Source organism: Salmo trutta, chromosome 35, assembly GCF_901001165.1.
Source record: "Salmo trutta chromosome 35, fSalTru1.1, whole genome shotgun sequence".
Taxonomy (NCBI): Eukaryota; Metazoa; Chordata; class Actinopteri; order Salmoniformes; family Salmonidae; genus Salmo; species Salmo trutta.
In genome coordinates this window covers 38,059,901-38,077,522 of record NC_042991.1, presented here as the reverse complement: position 1 = coordinate 38,077,522, position 17,622 = coordinate 38,059,901, and the positions used below count along the sequence as shown (strand labels likewise).

Here is a 17,622-nt window from a genome sequence, read left to right as displayed (position 1 = left end):
TCTTGTTTTGTCACAGTGTCTGACATGTTTATTCAAAATCGTTCCCATTGTCTCTATTCATACCCATGACGATACAGCTGAATACAAGATATGGGGAAACGTTGAAGGGTGCAGCAGTAGAGTCAAATATTTTCAAAAAGGGCATTTTCGTAACTTTCCTAAATTCTCTATCATAGCACAGAAAACATACTTTTACTTATAAAAAAAATTAAAAAATACAATACTGTAAGTTGAATTTAATATACTACAAACCTGATGTAAAAACAGAAAGGTAATGGGTAGTATATCTATTTGGTCAAACTCTTAGTCTAGAAACAAATATTACACATACCATGAAACAACACATATGCAAATGAATAAATCTATTGATCTGGCCAGTATTACCCAAAACATGTGAAAATAACCTAGAAGTAAATTAACCTGGATACCTAAACAGATAGAGAGACTATTTAAAATAACCGATACAATTCAAGACACGAGATGATACAGAAATCACAACACCATTTACAAAAAGGGAAAGTCATTTTTTTCTGATCGTTTTAATTCTGACACACTTAATTCAACTTAAAAGGAAACCTTGACCACTGTACTGCCAAGTCACTCCCAAGTCCATCCATTCAGTCGCAACATACTTGGCTCTGACCCGTCCTCCAGTTAAAACAACAACAACAAAAAAGTGGGTGTCCTGTGGGTATTTACCCCACTATGGGGTCTCCGGTTTGGGCTTGGCCAGGTTGGCCCTGACCCTGGCCTGGTCCACAGCATCCAGAAGGTTCTTCCCATCCATGGCCAGGTTGTGTGCTGCAGTCAGCATCTGTTTCTTACACTCTTCCTTCAGAGAGGTGATGGCGTTCTGCTGGGCCAGACGCATCTTACTGATTAACTCTGACATGTCGTTGTTCAACAGCTTCTGGGTGCCCTCGATCTGACCAGGGGGAGGAGAGGGGAGAAGGGAGAGAGGGAGTGGGGAAGAGGAGACAGGGAATAGTTAGTCAACTCTGACTGTCGTTGTTCAACAGCTCTGGGTTCCCTCGATCTGACCAGGGGGAGGAGAGGGGAGAGAAGGGAGAGAGGGAGAGAGGGAGTTGGGAAGAGGAGACAGGGAACAGTTAATCAACCCTGCCATGTCGTTGTTCAAATTGACCAGGGGGACAGATGTGAGAGGAGGGGAGGAGAGGAGAGAAGAGATAGATGTTATACAACAGTCTGCACGCTGGTCTGTTTTCTGCTTAATAATGTGATATATAATCACTCTTACCTCTGTCCTAATGGACTTATGGAGGGTGGGTAGAATATCATCCACACTCCGTATCAGACTCCTTAAGGTCAGCCCTACAGACTGGAGTGAGAGAGAGAGAGAGTTGACCTTTAACCTTATAATGCAGCTGTATCCTTATAGCTACTGCATTATTACTATTATACAGTGTTGGAAGTCAGCAGCTCCGTGTCTTACCTTGATGACGGTAATGTACTCCTCAGGCTGTAGTGTGTTCACATCGTTCTTCAGCTGCACCACCACCTGGACCAGCTCCATGACCGCCTGGTACACCTTATCATCTGAACGGTCTAGCTCTGCAGTGGGTCGGGCCTGGGCTGTAGGGGCGACCTGGGCCGTAGGGGCGTCCTGGGCTTTAGGGCCGGTGAGATGCAGGGGCTTGTCTGGCGGGGCTGGTTTTCAGAGTGGAGAGTAGGATGAGAGAACAAGAATGAATGGGGAGGGGGGATGAGAGAACATTAATAAAATGTGAGCTTATGAGCGAGCAAGAATAAAAGGGGAGAGGGGATGAGAGAACAGGAATAAAAGGGGAGAGGGGATGAGAGAACAGGAATAAAAGGGGAGAGGGGATGAGAGAACAGGAATAAAAGGGGAGAGGGGATGAGAGAACAGGAATAAAAGGGGAGAGGGGATGAGAGAACAGGAATAAAAGGGGAGAGGGGATGAGAGAACAGGAATAAAAGGGGAGAGAGGATGAGAGAACAGGAATAAAAGGGGAGGGGGGATGAGAGAACAGGAATAAAAGGGGAGAGGGGATGAGAGAACAGGAATAAAAGGGGAGGGGGGATGAGAGAACAGGAATAAAAGGGGAGAGGGGATGAGAGAACAGGAATAAAGGGGAGGGGGATGAGAGAACAGGAATAAAAGGGGAGGGGGGATGAGAGAACAGGAATAAAAGGGGAGAGGGGATGAGAGAACAGGAATAAAAGGGGAGAGGGGATGAGAGAACAGGAATAAAAGGGGAGGGGGGATGAGAGAACAGGAATAAAAGGGGAGAGGGGATGAGAGAAGGAGAGAAGCTTAAAGCTGTGTGTCTTTTAGACTTACATTTGATACCACCAGATATTCTATTTCTAGGATATTCTTAAGGTTTACCACTCACCGTGTCCAGTCTCTGGTTCTGGTAACTGCAGACAGAGAGAAAAATAATATTATATGACAATGACTATATTAACCTGATAAAGAAAGATGGCATCGCAGTGGATAGTAGCCGTCTGACGGACTCCTGGCCAATTCTGCTATTTCGTGTGTTTTTTATGCTGATCATAACTTTTTTTTGGCATAATGTCTCTGCCATCATTTCCTATGAGCAAAAATAGCTTCTGGACATCGGAACATCAATCAGTAAACTCAATTTAGATGAAAATGTCTACATCGACCAGTCAGGAGCTCTGGATGTTCTGCTTACTCAGGACCAGGCCCTAATCCCCGGGGCTTGAAAGAGGAAGCTGTTGCAAAAGAGAGTCAGACAAGGCAGCATTCTGACGAGACTACGTCGGCGAGCAAATACACCGCCATTGACCTCTGTTCTATTGGCGAACGTTCAGTCACTGGAGAAAAAACTGGATGAGCGCCTATCGAGACTATCCTATCAATCTGAAAAACTGTAATACTCTATGTATTTCTATGAGTCGTGGCTGAAAGAGGACATGGAAAATCTACATCTCGTTGGTTTTTCTATGCATAGTCAAGACTGGACGGCAGACTCGGGTAAGATGAGGGGAAAGAGCGGTGTGTTCTTTGTTAACACAGCTGGTGTGTGATCTCTAATGTTAAAAGGAAGTCTCAAGTTTTTGCTCACCTGTATTAGAATACCTTATGATAAACTGTAGACCAGAGTATTTACCAAGAGAGTTTTCATCTATAATTTTGTAGCTGTCTATTTACCACCACGAACCGATGCTGGCAATAATGCAGCACTCAACGAGGTGTATAGGGCCAGAAGCAAACAGGAAAATTCACATCCAGAGGCGGTGTTTCTAATGGCCAGGGGTTTTAATGCAGGGAAAACAACATGTCAACTGTGAAACTAGAGGTGACAAAACTCTAGATCACATTTACTCCACACACAGAAACACATACAAGGCCCTCCCTTGCCATCCCTTTGACAAATCAGATCATGGCCCTATCCTCCTACTTCCTGCTTACAAGCAAAAAAATCAAAACAGGAAGTATCAGTGACATGCTGAATACACAAGTGGTATGATGAAGCGGTACTAAGCTACAGGACTGTTTTGCTAGCAAAGACTGGAATATGTTCCGGGATTCATCCGATGGCATTGAGGAGTTTACCACATCAGTCACCGGCTTCATAAATAAGTGCATCGACGACGTTGTCCCCACAGTGACCGTACGTACATACCCCAACCAGAAGCCATGGTTTACAGGCAACATCCACACTGAGCTAAAGGCTAGAGTTGCCACTTTCAAGGAGCTGGACGATTATAAGAAATTCTGATACGACCTCCGATGCGCCATCAAACAGGCAAAGAGTCAATACAGGACTAAGATCAAATCTTATTACGTTGCCTCTGATGCTCAGTAGATGTGTCAGGGCTTGGAAACTATCATGGATTACAAAGGGAAATCCAGCCGCGAGCTGCCCAGCAACACAGGCCTACCAGATGAGTTAAATGTCTTCAATGCTCATTTCGAGGTCAGACCCATTAAGAAAAGGCCTGTGGAAAAACAGACCCAAACAGACCCATGCTGGTTCAGATCTGAGAGACCCGTTCTGATCTGAGAGGACCGTTCTGAGAGACCCGTTCTGATCTGAGAAACCCGTTCTGAGAGACCCGTTCTGATCTGAGAGACCCGTTCTGATCTGAGAGACCCATTCTGTTCTGAGAGACCCGTTCTGAGAGACCCGTTCTGAGAGACCCGTTCAGATCTGAGAGACCCGTTCTGATCTTAGAGACCTGTTCTGATCTTAGAGACCCGTTCTGAGAGACCCGTTCTGATCTGAGAGACCCGTTCTGATCTTAGAGACCCGTTCTGAGAGACCCGTTCTGATCTGAGAGACCTGTTCTGATCTTAGAGACCTGTTCTGAGAGACCCGTTCTGATCTGAGAGACCCGTTCTGTTCTGAGAGACCCGTTCTGTTCTGAGAGACCCGTTCTGAGAGACCCGTTCTGTTCTGAGAGACCCGTTCTGTTCTGAGAGACCCGTTCTGAGAGACCCGTTCTGAGAGACCAGTTCTGATCTGAGAGGACCGTTCTGAGAGACCCGTTCTGATCTGAGAAACCTGTTCTGAGAGACCCATTCTAATCTGAGAGACCCGTTCTGATCTGAGAGACCCGTTCTGATCTGAGAGACCCATTCTGTTCTGAGAGACCCGTTCTGAGAGACCCGTTCAGATCTGAGAGACCCGTTCTGATCTTAGAGACCTGTTCTGATCTTAGAGACCCGTTCTGAGAGACCCGTTCTGATCTGAGAGACCCGTTCTGATCTTAGAGACCCGCTCTGAGAGACCCGTTCTGATCTGAGAGACCCGTTCTGTTCTGAGAGACCCGTTCAGATCTGAGAGACCCGTTCAGATCTGAGAGACCCGTTCTGAGAGACCCGTTCTGAGAGACCAGTTCTGAGAGACCAGTTCTGATCTGAGAGGACCGTTCTGAGAGACCCGTTCTGATCTGAGAAACCCGTTCTGAGAGACCCGTTCTGATCTGAGAGACCCGTTCTGATCTGAGAGACCCATTCTGTTCTGAGAGACCCGTTCTGAGAGACCCGTTCAGATCTGAGAGACCCGTTCTGATCTTAGAGACCTGTTCTGATCTTAGAGACCCGTTCTGAGAGACCCGTTCTGATCTGAGAGACCCGTTCTGTTCTGAGAGACCCGTTCTGAGAGACCCGTTCTGAGAGACCAGTTCTGAGAGACCAGTTCTGATCTGAGAGGACCGTTCTGAGAGACCCGTTCTGATCTGAGAAACCCGTTCTGAGACCCATTCTGATCTGAGAGACCCGTTCTGATCTGAGAGACCCGTTCTGATCTGAGAGACCCATTCTGTTCTGAGAGACCCGTTCTGTTCTGAGAGACCCGTTCAGATCTGAGAGACCCGTTCTGATCTTAGAGACCTGTTCTGATCTTAGAGACCCGTTCTGAGAGACCCGTTCTGATCTGAGAGACCCGTTCTGATCTTAGAGAGCCGTTCTGAGAGACCCGTTCTGATCTGAGAGACCCGTTCTGTTCTGAGAGACCCGTTCAGATCTGAGAGACCCGTTCAGATCTGAGAGACCCGTTCAGATCTGAGAGACCCGTTCTGAGAGACCAGTTCTGAGAGACCAGTTCTGAGAGACCAGTTCTGATCTGAGAGGACCGTTCTGAGAGACCCGTTCTGATCTGAGAAACCCGTTCTGATCTGAGAAACCCGTTCTGAGATACCCATTCTGATCTGAGAGACCCGTTCTGATCTGAGAGACCCGTTCTGATCTGAGAGACCCATTCTGTTCTGAGAGACCCGTTCTGAGAGACCCGTTCAGATCTGAGAGACCCGTTCTGATCTTAGAGACCCGTTCTGATCTTAGAGACCCGTTCTGAGAGACCCGTTCTGATCTTAGAGACCCGTTCTGAGAGACCCGTTCTGATCTGAGAGACCCGTTCTGTTCTGAGAGACCCGTTCTGTTCTGAGAGACCCGTTCTGTTCTGAGAGACCCGTTCAGATCTGAGAGACCCGTTCAGATCTGAGAGACCAGTTCTGAGAGACCAGTTCTGAGAGACCAGTTCTGAGAGACCAGTTCTGATCTGAGAGACCAGTTCGGCTTCGAGAGTCAAAGGGAAGATAAATAAACCTCTGACTGGGTGCTGCAGCTCCATCAATAAACAAGCGATATTGGCCAAATGATTCACCTCACGGTTCAGCTGTCTGAGATTTAAGAACAAATGCATCAAGGCATTGCATGAATATAGGCCCGTAGACCTAGGCATCCACTGTATGCTATTAATATTAAATAAATATAAAGTAAGGGAAGCTTAGGCCTAGCCCTAGAGAAATCGTGACAAAGACATCGAACATTTATTTAACTAGGCAAGAACAAATTCTTATTTACAATGACAGCCTACCGGGGAACAGTGGGTTAACTGCCTTGTTCAGGGGTAGAACTACAGATTTTTACCTTGTCAGCTCGGGGATTCAATCCAGCAACCTTTCGGTTACTAGCCCAATGCTCTAACCACTAGGCTACATGCCGCCCCAAAATATGCAGGCGCCATGTTCTCGACACCGACATACATTTATTTTTCCTTGTCATACTGGGTACTACTGCTATACCGAGACCAAATTAGAAGGAGGCTAGTTTGTTAATCTTCGATCAGAATATGTTTTATAGAGATAAGCATTATATTGTTAGGTTGAAGGAGTAACTCTGGTAGACCTAAATTCTTCCTCACCTCAAGTTCAACTGTTGGAATAAGTTGGAGCACCGCCTTCATTGAGCTGTAGTAGCTAAGTCTAAAAATAGCCACACCACATCAATAATTCACAAAAGTTTATTTATTTTGCTATTACCCTAATAAAGTTAAGTCAAGTCATTGTTTATAGAAAAAATACCAACAGTTGATTACAGTGCATTCAGAAAGTATTCAGACTTTTTCCAGATTTTGTTACTTTACAGGCTTATTCTAAAATTGATTAAAATAAATGTTTTCCTCATCAATTTATACAAAATACCCCATAATGAAAAAGCGAAAACGAGTTTCAGAAATACCTTATTTACATAAGTATTCAGACCCTTTGTTATGAGACTCGAAATTGAGCTCAGGTGCATCCTGTTTCCATTGATCATCCATGAGATGTTTCTACAACTTGATTAGAGTCCACCTGTGGTAAATTCAATTGATTGGAAGTGATTTGGAAAGGCACACACCTGTCTATATAAGGTCCCACAGTTGACAGTGCATGTCAGAGCAGAAATCAAGCCATGAGGTCGAAGGGGCGAAGGTTGGGGGCGAAGGTTCACCTCCCAACAGGACAACGACCCTAAGCACACAGCCAAGACAATGCAGGAGTGGCTTCAGGATAAGTCTCTGAATGTCGTTGAGTGGCCCAGCCAGAGCCTGGACTTGAACCCGATCCAACATCTCTGGAGAGACCTGCAAATAGCTGTGCAGCAACGCTCCCCATTCAACCTGACAGAGCTTGAGAGGATCTGCAGAGAAGAATGGGAGAAACTCCCCAAATACAGGTGTGCCAAGCTTGTAGCGTCATACCCAAGAAGACTCAAGGCTGTAATCGCTGCCAAAGGTACTTCAACAAAGTACTGAGCAAAGGGTCTGAATACTTATGTAAATGTAATATTTCTGTTTTTTATTTGTAATACATTTGCCAAAATTTCGGTTTTTGCTTTGCCATTATGGGGTATTTTGTGTAGATTGATGAGATTTTTTTCAATTTAATACATTTTAGAATAAGGCTGTAACGTAACAAAATGTAGAAAAAGTCAAGAGGTCTGAATATTTTTCGAAGGCAGTGTATCTACCTCAATTACCTCGTACCCCTGCACATTGACTCAGTACTGGAACTCCGTGGTACTCCCTGTTATAGCGCGGCAGGTAGCCTAGTGGTTAAAGCGTAGGACTAGTAACCAAAAGGTTGCTAGATCGAATCCCTGAGCTGACAAGGTAAAAACCTGTAGTTCTGCCTCTGAAAAGGCAGTTAACCCCACTGTTCCTAGGCCGTCATTGAAAATAAGAATTGGTTCCTAACTGACTTTCCTAGTTCAATAAAAAAAAATAGCCATGTTTTTTTTCTTCTTGTGATTTGTTATTCACTGGGTTTTATTTAATTCCTCGTGTCACTATTTCTTTCTAATCTGTAATTTTAATTTTAGAACAGTAATTTTATACCTTTATCTTTGTCTTTGCATTGTTGACCCGTAAGTCAGCATTATACTGACAGTCAACACTTGTTGTTTATGAAGCATGTGACAAACAACATTTGATTCGATTTTTGTTGATAATCATACCACTCTATACAGCTATACTACAGCTTAAACATACTGTAATTTCACATTGCAGTAAAGTAAATTATGAATTCGTAAAAAAATAATTGTGACCTCATGTAAATGGATCGAACCGCAACTAAAACAATAGAAAATGATAACATACAGTAACACTATACTTAAATCTTGCAGATATAATGCTTTATAACTTGTTATAAGCATCTATTAGCCGTTATTATAACGTCTTATAATAAAGCGGAACATGTGTTACACGTACCGGTGGGTTGGTGGTGCCCTCCTGTACCATGGGGCCCTGTAAAGAAACATATAGGTTCAGATTCATTTGACACAATATCAACACCGACCCACATTTGGCCACGGACCCCATGGGCCCCACATGGACCGTCAACTTACAGAACACTGAGAGTTATAGGGCTGGTTACTAGGAATACGGGATGGTTGTTAGGACTACCGGATGGTTGTTAGGATGGACTACGGGATGGTTGTTAGGATGGACTACCGGATGGTTGTTAAGACTACCGGATCATTGTCAGGATGGACTAGGGGGTGGTTGTTAGGACTAGGGGGTGGTTGTTAGGACTACGGGATGGTTGTTAGGACTACCGGACGGTTGTTAGGATGGACTACGGGATGGTTGTTAGGACTACGGGATGGTTGCTAAGACTACGGGATGGTTGCTAAGACTACGGGATGGTTGCTAAGACTACCGGATGGTTGCTAGGATGGACCACAGCATGGTTGTTAGGATGGACTACGGGATGGTTGTTAGGACTACCGGATGGTTGTTAGGATGGACTACGGGATGGTTGTTAGGACTACCGGACGGGTGTTAGGGTGGAATATAGGATGGTTGTTAGGGTGGAATACAGGATGGTTGTTAGGACCACGGGATGGTTGTTAGGACCACGGGACGGTTGTTAGGACCACGGGACGGTTGTTAGGACCACGGGACGGTTGTTAGGACCACGGGACGGTTGTTAGGACCACGGGACGGTTGTTAGGACTACGGGACAGTTATTAGGACTACGGGACAGTTATTAGGACTATGGGACAGTTATTAGGACTATGGGACAGTTATTAGGACTATGGGACAGTTATTAGGACAATGGATTTGTTGTTAGGGCTGCAGGATGGTTGTTAGGACTCCGGGACTGTTGATAGGACTAGGGGATGGTTGGCAGGATGGACGATGGGATGGTTGTCAGGGCGTACTAAGGGTTGGTCGTTAGGATGGACATCAAAATGGTTGTTAGGACAGACCAGGAGATGGTTGCTAGTGTGGATAGGGGGCCGGTCGTTAGGTTGTAAATGGGGCTGGTTAAGGTGAACTAGGTCTAGGGGTTTAAAGGTCGGAGGTATATTCCCCACCAGGAGTCTCTCCTCCTTGGTCAGCCACTTGTTGTCCTCCATCATCTGTTGTTTCTGATGTCTCATCGTCTCCTGCATACGCTGTCTCTCCATCTGCCACAACCGCTGGGCGTCTTCCTTACTGGACGGCTCCACCATCAACTCTCCCTCCTGGTGGAAGGGAGACATGCACACAGACACACACAAAAGCATGCAAGCACACAGACACACACACACACACACGGTACAGAGCAAGTAATACTTGGGTTTATAGCAATAACACAAGGCTTTAAAGGGCAAGGACATATGACTGGGACAGTCCTCAAGACAACAACTAGATAACTAGTCTAACAGGAAGTAGACTAGAACTAGATAACTAGTCTAAAAGGAAACTAGGACTAGATAACTAGTCTAAAAGGAAAATAGAACTAGATAACTCATCTAAAAAGAAGGAAACTAGAACTAGATAACTAGTCTAAAAAGAAACTAGAACTAGATAGCTAGTCTAAACGGAAACTAGAACTAGATAGCTAGTCTAAAAGGAAACTAGAACTAGACAACTAGTATAAAAGGAAACTAGGACTAGATAACTAGTCTAAAAAGAAACTAGAACTAGATAGCTAGTCTAAAAAGAAACTAGAACTAGATAACTCATCTAAAAAGAAGGAAACTATAACTAGATAACTAGTCTAAAAGGAAACTAGAACTAGACAACTAGTATAAAAATAAGAAAACTATAACTAGATAACTAGTCTAAAAAGAAAGAAACTGGAACTAGATAACTAGTCTAAAAAGAAGGAAACTATAACTAGATAACTAGTCTAGAAGGAAGGAGACTAGAACTAGATAACTAGTCTAGAAGGAAGGAGACTATAACTAGATAACTAGAGTCTAGAAGGAAGGAGACTATAACTAGATAACTAGAGTCTAGAAGGAAGGAGACTATAACTAGATAACTAGTCTAGAAGGAAGGAGACTATAACTAGATAACTAGAGTCTAGAAGGAAGGAGACTATAACTAGATAACTAGAGTCTAGAAGGAAGGAGACTAGAACTAGATAACTAGTCTAGAAGGAAGGAGACTATAACTAGAGAACTAGAGTCTAGAAGGAAGGAGACTATAACTAGAGAACTAGAGTCTAGAAGGAAGGAGACTATAACTGTCACGCCCTGATCTGTTTCACCTGTCCTTGTGATTGTCTCCACCCCCTCCAGGTGTTGCTTATAATCCCCGGTGTATTTATCCCCGTGTTTCCTGTCTCTCTGCCCCAGTGTATATATCCCTGTGTTTCCTGTCTCTCTGCCCCAGTGTATTTATCCCTGTGTTTCCTGTCTCTCTGCCCCAGTGTATATATCCCTGTGTTTCCTGTCTCTCTGTACCAGTGTATTTATCCCTGTGTTTCCTGTCTCTCTGCCCCAGTGTATTTATCCCTCTGTTTCCTGTCTCTCTGTGCCAGTTTGTCTTTTATGTTTCCAAGTCAACCAGTGTTGCTGCTTTTTGCATTCTCCTTTTTCTAGTCCTCCCGGTTTTGACCCTTGCCTGTTTCTGGACTCTGTACCCGCCTGCCTGCCTTGACCACGAGCCTGTCTGCCACTCTGTACCTTCTAGACTGGTTCTAGAAGGTACAGAGTCTGGACTGACCTTCTAGACTGATCTGGTTTTGACCTTTTTGCCTGTCCACGACCATTCTCTTGCCTACCCCTTTGGATTAATAAATATTGTAAGACTTCCACCATCTGCTTCCTGTGTCTGCATTTGGGTCTCGCCTTGTGCCGTGATAATAACTAACTAGATAACTAGAGTCTAGAAGGAAGGAGACTAGAACTAGAAAACTAGAGTCTAAAAGGAAGGAGACTATAACTAGATAACTAGAGTCTAGAAGGAAGGAGACTAGATAACTAGAGTCTAAAACGAAGGAGAATAGAACTAGAGAACTAGAGTCTAGAAGGAAGGAGACTAGAATTAGAGAACTAGAGTCTAGAAGGAAGTAGAATAGCGCTAGATAACTATTCTCACCCCCATGCTGCGTCGTCGTGGAGATATCATGGGCACCACCAAGCTGTTGCTCATGGAGTCGACAGGAGTGGTGTAATCACAGGGACTGGCCAGGTCTGGAGAGCTGGCACAAAGGGCCTCATTCAGCTGAATGTGCAGACCGATACCGTTTCCAAAACGACCCCCAGGTTTCATCCTGCAGGGCTGGAGACACAGGGGCAGGACCGGTGACGAGCGGTTAGTAGCTTATATGCAAATGCTAACAACGCTATGACAGAAAGGCATTGATGCAGAAGGTGTGTGTGTGGGGGGGAGGGGGGGGTCATCAAGAAGATACTGTACGATACTACCTTAGGAGGAGGTTCGTTGAAGTTGATCTTGGTGTCAAAGAACTTGGTGGAGCGTTGTCTGTCTCTCTCTCTTTCTACCTCCTGCTCCTTCTCCATCCGATGGACGTCACTGTTACAGAACACACAGACAGTTTAGTAGGTGGCATGCTAGGCACTTGGAAGACAAGGGACAAATAGCTTGCAACAATGAGACCCTGGATCCCATTCCAGTCAGATGCCAGCGTTACATCAGGCTTGACATTGAAATGATCTGACACGTCTGCTGTAATATTAGAAGCAGCAACAGCACTACGAGTTGTCTGACTGGCAGGTAGATTGTTGCTTTACTTTACCTTGAGGAGCAGTCAAGGTATAGTTTGTTTACCATACGGTGTCCAAACACCTAACAGGGGGGTTGCAGTATTCCTTTTAATGTCCGTGTGTCCAGGGACATCTCAAGGACTAGAAACACAAACTCTCCTCATGCTGAGCCATGTTAACAACTCAACATTAACTACAACATGCTGAGCCCTATTAACTCAACATTAACTACAACATGCTGAGCCCTGTCAACAACTCAACATTAACTACAACATGCTGAGCCATGTTAACGACTCAACATTAACTACAACATGCTGAGCCATGTTAACGACTCAACATTAACTACAACATGCTGAGCCCTATTAACTCAACATTAACTACAACATGCTGAGCCCTGTTAACAACTCAACATTACCTACAACATGCTGAGCCCTATTAACTCAACATTAACTACAACATGCTGAGCCCTATTAACTCAACAGTAACTACAACATGCTGAGCCCTGTTAACAACTCAACATTAACTACAACATGCTGAGCCATGTTAACGACTCAACATTAACTACAACATGCTGAGCCATGTTAACGACTCAACATTAACTACAACATGCTGAGCCATGTTAACGACTCAACATTAACTACAACATGCTGAGCCCTATTAACTCAACATTAACTACAACATGCTGAGCCCTGTTAACAACTCAACATTAACTACAACATGCTGAGCCATGTTAACGACTCAACATTAACTACAACATGCTGAGCCATGTTAACGACTCAACATTAACTACAACATGCTGAGCCCTATTAACTCAACATTAACTACAACATGCTGAGCCCTGTTAACAACTCAACATTAACTACAACATGCTGAGCCATGTCAACAACTCAACATTAACTACATGCTCAGGCTAGAGCACCTGATCTTGATGACAAATTTGGTCAATCTAAAGTTATTAAAGAGGTAATTTGATGGATTTAAACTTATTAAAGAGGTCATTTGATCAATCAAATATCTCAAACTATTGAATGACTCTTTTTCTGTGCCGAAAGACGTTTTATTGATAATGGTGCTGGCTTCGCCCAGTCCTCATGCATTGGACAACTGTGATATATATTGTTATGCTTTTATTGTTGATCTCTGGTAATGTGCGACCAAACCCTGGGCCGGTAGATACCATGCAATCTCTACCGACTCCCTATAATTTTAAAAACAGAGAAGATTCTATTGATGGGTACATGTTTTTTGTTGAATGGATTGGATAATCTGCTAGGTGGTTGCTATGTTACCATACCCGGTCTGCTAGGTGGTTGCTATGTTACCATACCCGGTCTGCTAGGTGGTTGCTATGTTACCATACCCGGTCTGCTAGGTGGTTGCTATGTTACCATACCCGGTCTGCTAGGTGGTTGCTATGTTACCATACCCGGTCTGCTAGGTGGTTGCTATGTTACCATACCCGGTCTGCTAGGTGGTTGCTATGTTACCATACCCGGTCTGCTAGGTGGTTGCTATGTTACCATACCCGGTCTGCTAGGTGTTTGCTATGCTACCATACCCGGTCTGCTAGGTGGTTGCTATATGTTACCATACCCGGTCTGCTAGGTGGTTGCTATGTTACCATACCCGGTCTGCTAGGTGGTTGCTATGTTACCATACCCGGTCTGCTAGGTGGTTGCTATGTTACCATACCCGGTCTGCTAGGTGGTTGCTACTTAAAGTCCCCAGGACGTTCACAGTATTAGGCAAGACTGCCTTCTCTTCTTGTGCACCAGACGCATGGAATAGTCTACAATCAATGCTTCGTCTAGATATGTTAGTGCCACTGAATGAATTTAAAATATTGATGGAAGACTCTGTTACAGAGGAGTGTAAATGCTTTTTTTAGGCTGGATCATGTTGTATTGCATTGTTGTATGTTTTAACTCTGTAATGTATAGATTGTTGCTGCCTTCTGGGCCAGGTCTCCCTTGAAAAAGAGACTCTGGGTCTCAATGGGCTTTTCCTGGTTAAATAATGGTAAAAAAATAAAATGTTGACGACGTAATATGATCGATCTAAAGTTATTGAAGACTTAACTTGATCAATCTAAGAACCACGGAGAAAGTTGATTACACGTTAATGAAATTGTGAAGGAAAATAGTTTGCTCTTGAATCTATTTTAACCCAAAGGACGGCTGGATGTTGGTATACATTTAGGTATTTATGGTTTCATCTTCCTATCCGAATGCATTGTATGCAGCTGGCTATACACTCGTATCCCCCGTGGACCGGTTCGTACCTACAACATTCTCCATTCAGGCTGCAAAGATGTTGATTTCCTCCTTAACTCGATTTAATTGCGAGACGGTGGAAAGAACTGAGAAAATATGCATACTTTCTTTATGAAACACTATTTTCCACCACCATGCTAGAGTGGCTAACGCTACTTCCTGATGTCGCGCCCTGCTGCGACCTGATTGGCTGAACGCTATTACGCAACAACCGGGACTATCTGAGATGGATCCTGAGGTACAATTTGGCTTAGAAGTGAATGTCTGAGTGTTCTTCATTAATAATGTGTCTCAGAAGTTTCTGTCCATGACTGATGCAACCCGAAAAAACATGAAAGACAGAGTTAATGAGTACTTGAGGTCGCAGAGAAAGTCTGGTCTGCTCTCCCTTAACTAAAGAATTAGTCTGGACATGGTCTGCTCTCCCTTAACTAAATAATTAGTCTGGACATGGTCTGCTCTCCCTTAACTAAAGAATTAGTCTGGACATGGTCTGCTCTCAATTAACTAAAGAATTAGTCTGGACATGGTCTGCTCTCAATTAACTAAAGAATTAGTCTGGACATGGTCTGCTCTCAATTAACTAAAGAATTCGTCTGGACATGGTCTGCTCTCCCTTATTAACTAAGGAATGAGTCATACAGTATGTAGGCTACAGTAAGAATCTCATTGTCCCGCTGCTGTGCAGTACAGTGACATCTGACTAAGATTAAAACATGGTATCAGAAGTGCTTCAACCTCATCAAATATAAAACAGGAGAGATTATTTCAGAGAAAATAATAATGTTCCTTGAGTTTTGTTGGAGCTTAGAGTCATGAAAAGTAGCTAACATCTCTCTCGTGTCTCTTCATTGAGCAGCCGGAGCGGAGCCGTTGCTATGGATACTCAGACTCAGAGCCACCATGAGCCGACTGCATGCAGAGCGAGCCAAAGCACAGTGAACGTGAGACAGACAGAGAGGAGCAGCTAATTAGATTTACTAACGGAGGGAGTTATTTCTAATTTCGGGTAGAAAGCAATTAGGCCATGGGTAGGAATCAGACTTAAAATTCGTCTCTATGCAGGGCTCTAAACCACAACCCTTTTCAAGTCCTCTCTTTGTGGCACACTGTTACCAGGCTCTATGTGCCAGCGAATCGAGCCTGGGGACAAAGGTTATATCGTATTTAATCCAGATTGTCCAGCCCACATCAGTACTTGATGTTGACCAAAAAGAGGCTCTTAGATCTATGAAAATGTCATGTGAGTATTGTCCATTCAAGTATCCAGGTCAGGGTAGGATCTTATCTTGACCACTTTCTCAGGTGAAGTAAGAATAACAAAAAACTCAAGACTTTTCAAAATACTTTATCGGACAGTTGTAGGTAGATTAGAGTACCTGATCTTGACGACCAGCTCGGTGAAGGAGGGTCTGTCGCGGGGGTCGTAGGCCCAGCAGCGTGTCATGAGGGAGTAGAGGGCAGGAGGGCAGTTGTCAGGTTTGGGTAGTCTGATGCCTTGCTCCAGCTGGTTAATGACATCACGGTTCTCCAACCAGAAGAAAGGCTGCTGCCCCTGGCTCAGGATCTCCCAAATGCACACCGCTGGGGGGGGGGGGGGGGGGGGGGGGGGTTATACATAGATACATACCACTATGGAGAGAGAGAGAGAGGAGAGAGAGAGAGCAATAGAGAGAGAGGAGAGAGCGAGAGAGAGACAGGAGAGAGAGAGAGAGAAAGGAGAGAGAGCAAGAGAGAGGAGAGAGAGCAAGAGAGCAAAAGCAAGAGAGAGAGAGAGAGAGCAAGAGAGAGGAGAGAGAGCAAGAGAGCAAAAGCAAGAGAGAGAGAGAGAGAGGAGAGAGAGCAAGAGGAAGAGAGAGAGAGAGAGCAAGAGGAAGAGAGAGAGAGAGAGAGCAAGAGAGAGAAAGAGAGAGAGGTGCACAGAAATGACCCCCCCCCCAAAAAAGGAAGCCAGACTTACCGAACATCCAGACATCGCTAGCCGTGGTGAATCGCCTGAAGTTTATGGATTCTGGAGCCATCCATTTGATAGGTAATCGAGTCACAGAGGCTGTGGAAACGATTCAGAAAGATGCCAGTCGTTTTTGTATATATTATGTATGTATATATATTTGTATAATTTAGTAAATGTGGGGACACTATTTAAGATGTTATTACTAAATGTAAGATGGAAACAAGTCTTCTGCTTTTTCCCCCAACCACTCTGATATACAAAGCGTGCGGGGCGGGAGGTAGCCTAGTGGTTAGAGTCAGGTAGCCTAGCGGTTAGAGGCAGGTAGCCTAGTGGTTAGAGCAGGTAGCCTAGTGGTTAGAGGCAGGTAGCCTAGCGGTTAGAGGCAGGTAGCCTAGCGGTTAGAGGCAGGTAGCCTAGTGGTTAGGGCAGGTAGCCTAGCGGTTAGGGCAGGTAGCCTAGCGGTTAGAGGCAGGTAGCCTAGCGGTTAGAGGCAGGTAGCGTAGCGGTTAGAGGCAGGTAGCCTAGCGGTTAGAGGCAGGTAGCCTGGTGGTTAGAGGCAGGTAGCCTAGCGGTTAGAGGCAGGTAGCCTAGCGGTTAGAGGCAGGTAGCCTAGTGGTTAGAGGCAGGTAGCCTAGAGGTTAGAGGCAGGTAGCCTAGCGGTTAGAGGCAGGTAGCCTAGCGGTTAGAGGCAGGTTGCCTAGCGGTTAGAGGCAGGTAGCCTAGTAGTTAGAGGCAGGTAGCCTAGCGGTTAGAGGCAGGTAGCCTAGTGGTTATAGGCAGGTAGCCTAGCGGTTAGAGGCAGGTAGCGGTTAGAGGCAGGTAGCCTAGTGGTTAGAGCGTTGGACTAGTAACCGAAAGGTTGCAACTTCGAATCTCTGAGCTGACAAGGTAAATCTCTGTCATTCTGCCCCTGAACAAGACTGTTCCTAGACCGTCATTGAAAGTAAGAATTTGTTCTTAACTGACTTGCCTAGTTAAATAAAGGTAATAAAAACACAGGACAGTCTGGAGCAGAGGTTAACTGCATCTCTGACATTGTTGTCCATATATTTATATATTCTTAATTACATTCCTTTACTTTAGATTTGTGTGTATTTTTAGGAAATTGTTAGATATTACTTGTTAGAAATTACTGCACTATTGGAGCTGGAAACACAAGCATTTTGCTA

At 44.6% G+C, this 17,622-nt stretch overlaps 1 protein-coding gene across 2 annotated transcripts in view; it reads right to left on the bottom strand.

Annotated features, from left to right (window-relative positions):
* The window catches only part of LOC115175167 (protein-tyrosine kinase 2-beta), a 58,206-nt gene continuing 40,584 nt past the window's right edge, over positions 1-17,622 (bottom strand). For both annotated transcript variants that reach the window (XM_029734399.1, XM_029734400.1), the window contains exons 20-29: positions 16,460-16,549; positions 15,879-16,083; positions 11,927-12,035; positions 11,598-11,780; positions 9,602-9,751; positions 8,490-8,525; positions 2,379-2,403; positions 1,454-1,668; positions 1,259-1,339; positions 1-925 (exon numbers count right to left, since the gene is read on the bottom strand). In XM_029734399.1, coding sequence (XP_029590259.1) covers positions 704-925; positions 1,259-1,339; positions 1,454-1,668; positions 2,379-2,403; positions 8,490-8,525; positions 9,602-9,751; positions 11,598-11,780; positions 11,927-12,035; positions 15,879-16,083; positions 16,460-16,549 — 1,316 coding nt within the window. In that variant the 3' untranslated portion in view covers positions 1-703. The remainder of the gene's footprint in view (positions 926-1,258; positions 1,340-1,453; positions 1,669-2,378; positions 2,404-8,489; positions 8,526-9,601; positions 9,752-11,597; positions 11,781-11,926; positions 12,036-15,878; positions 16,084-16,459; positions 16,550-17,622) is intronic.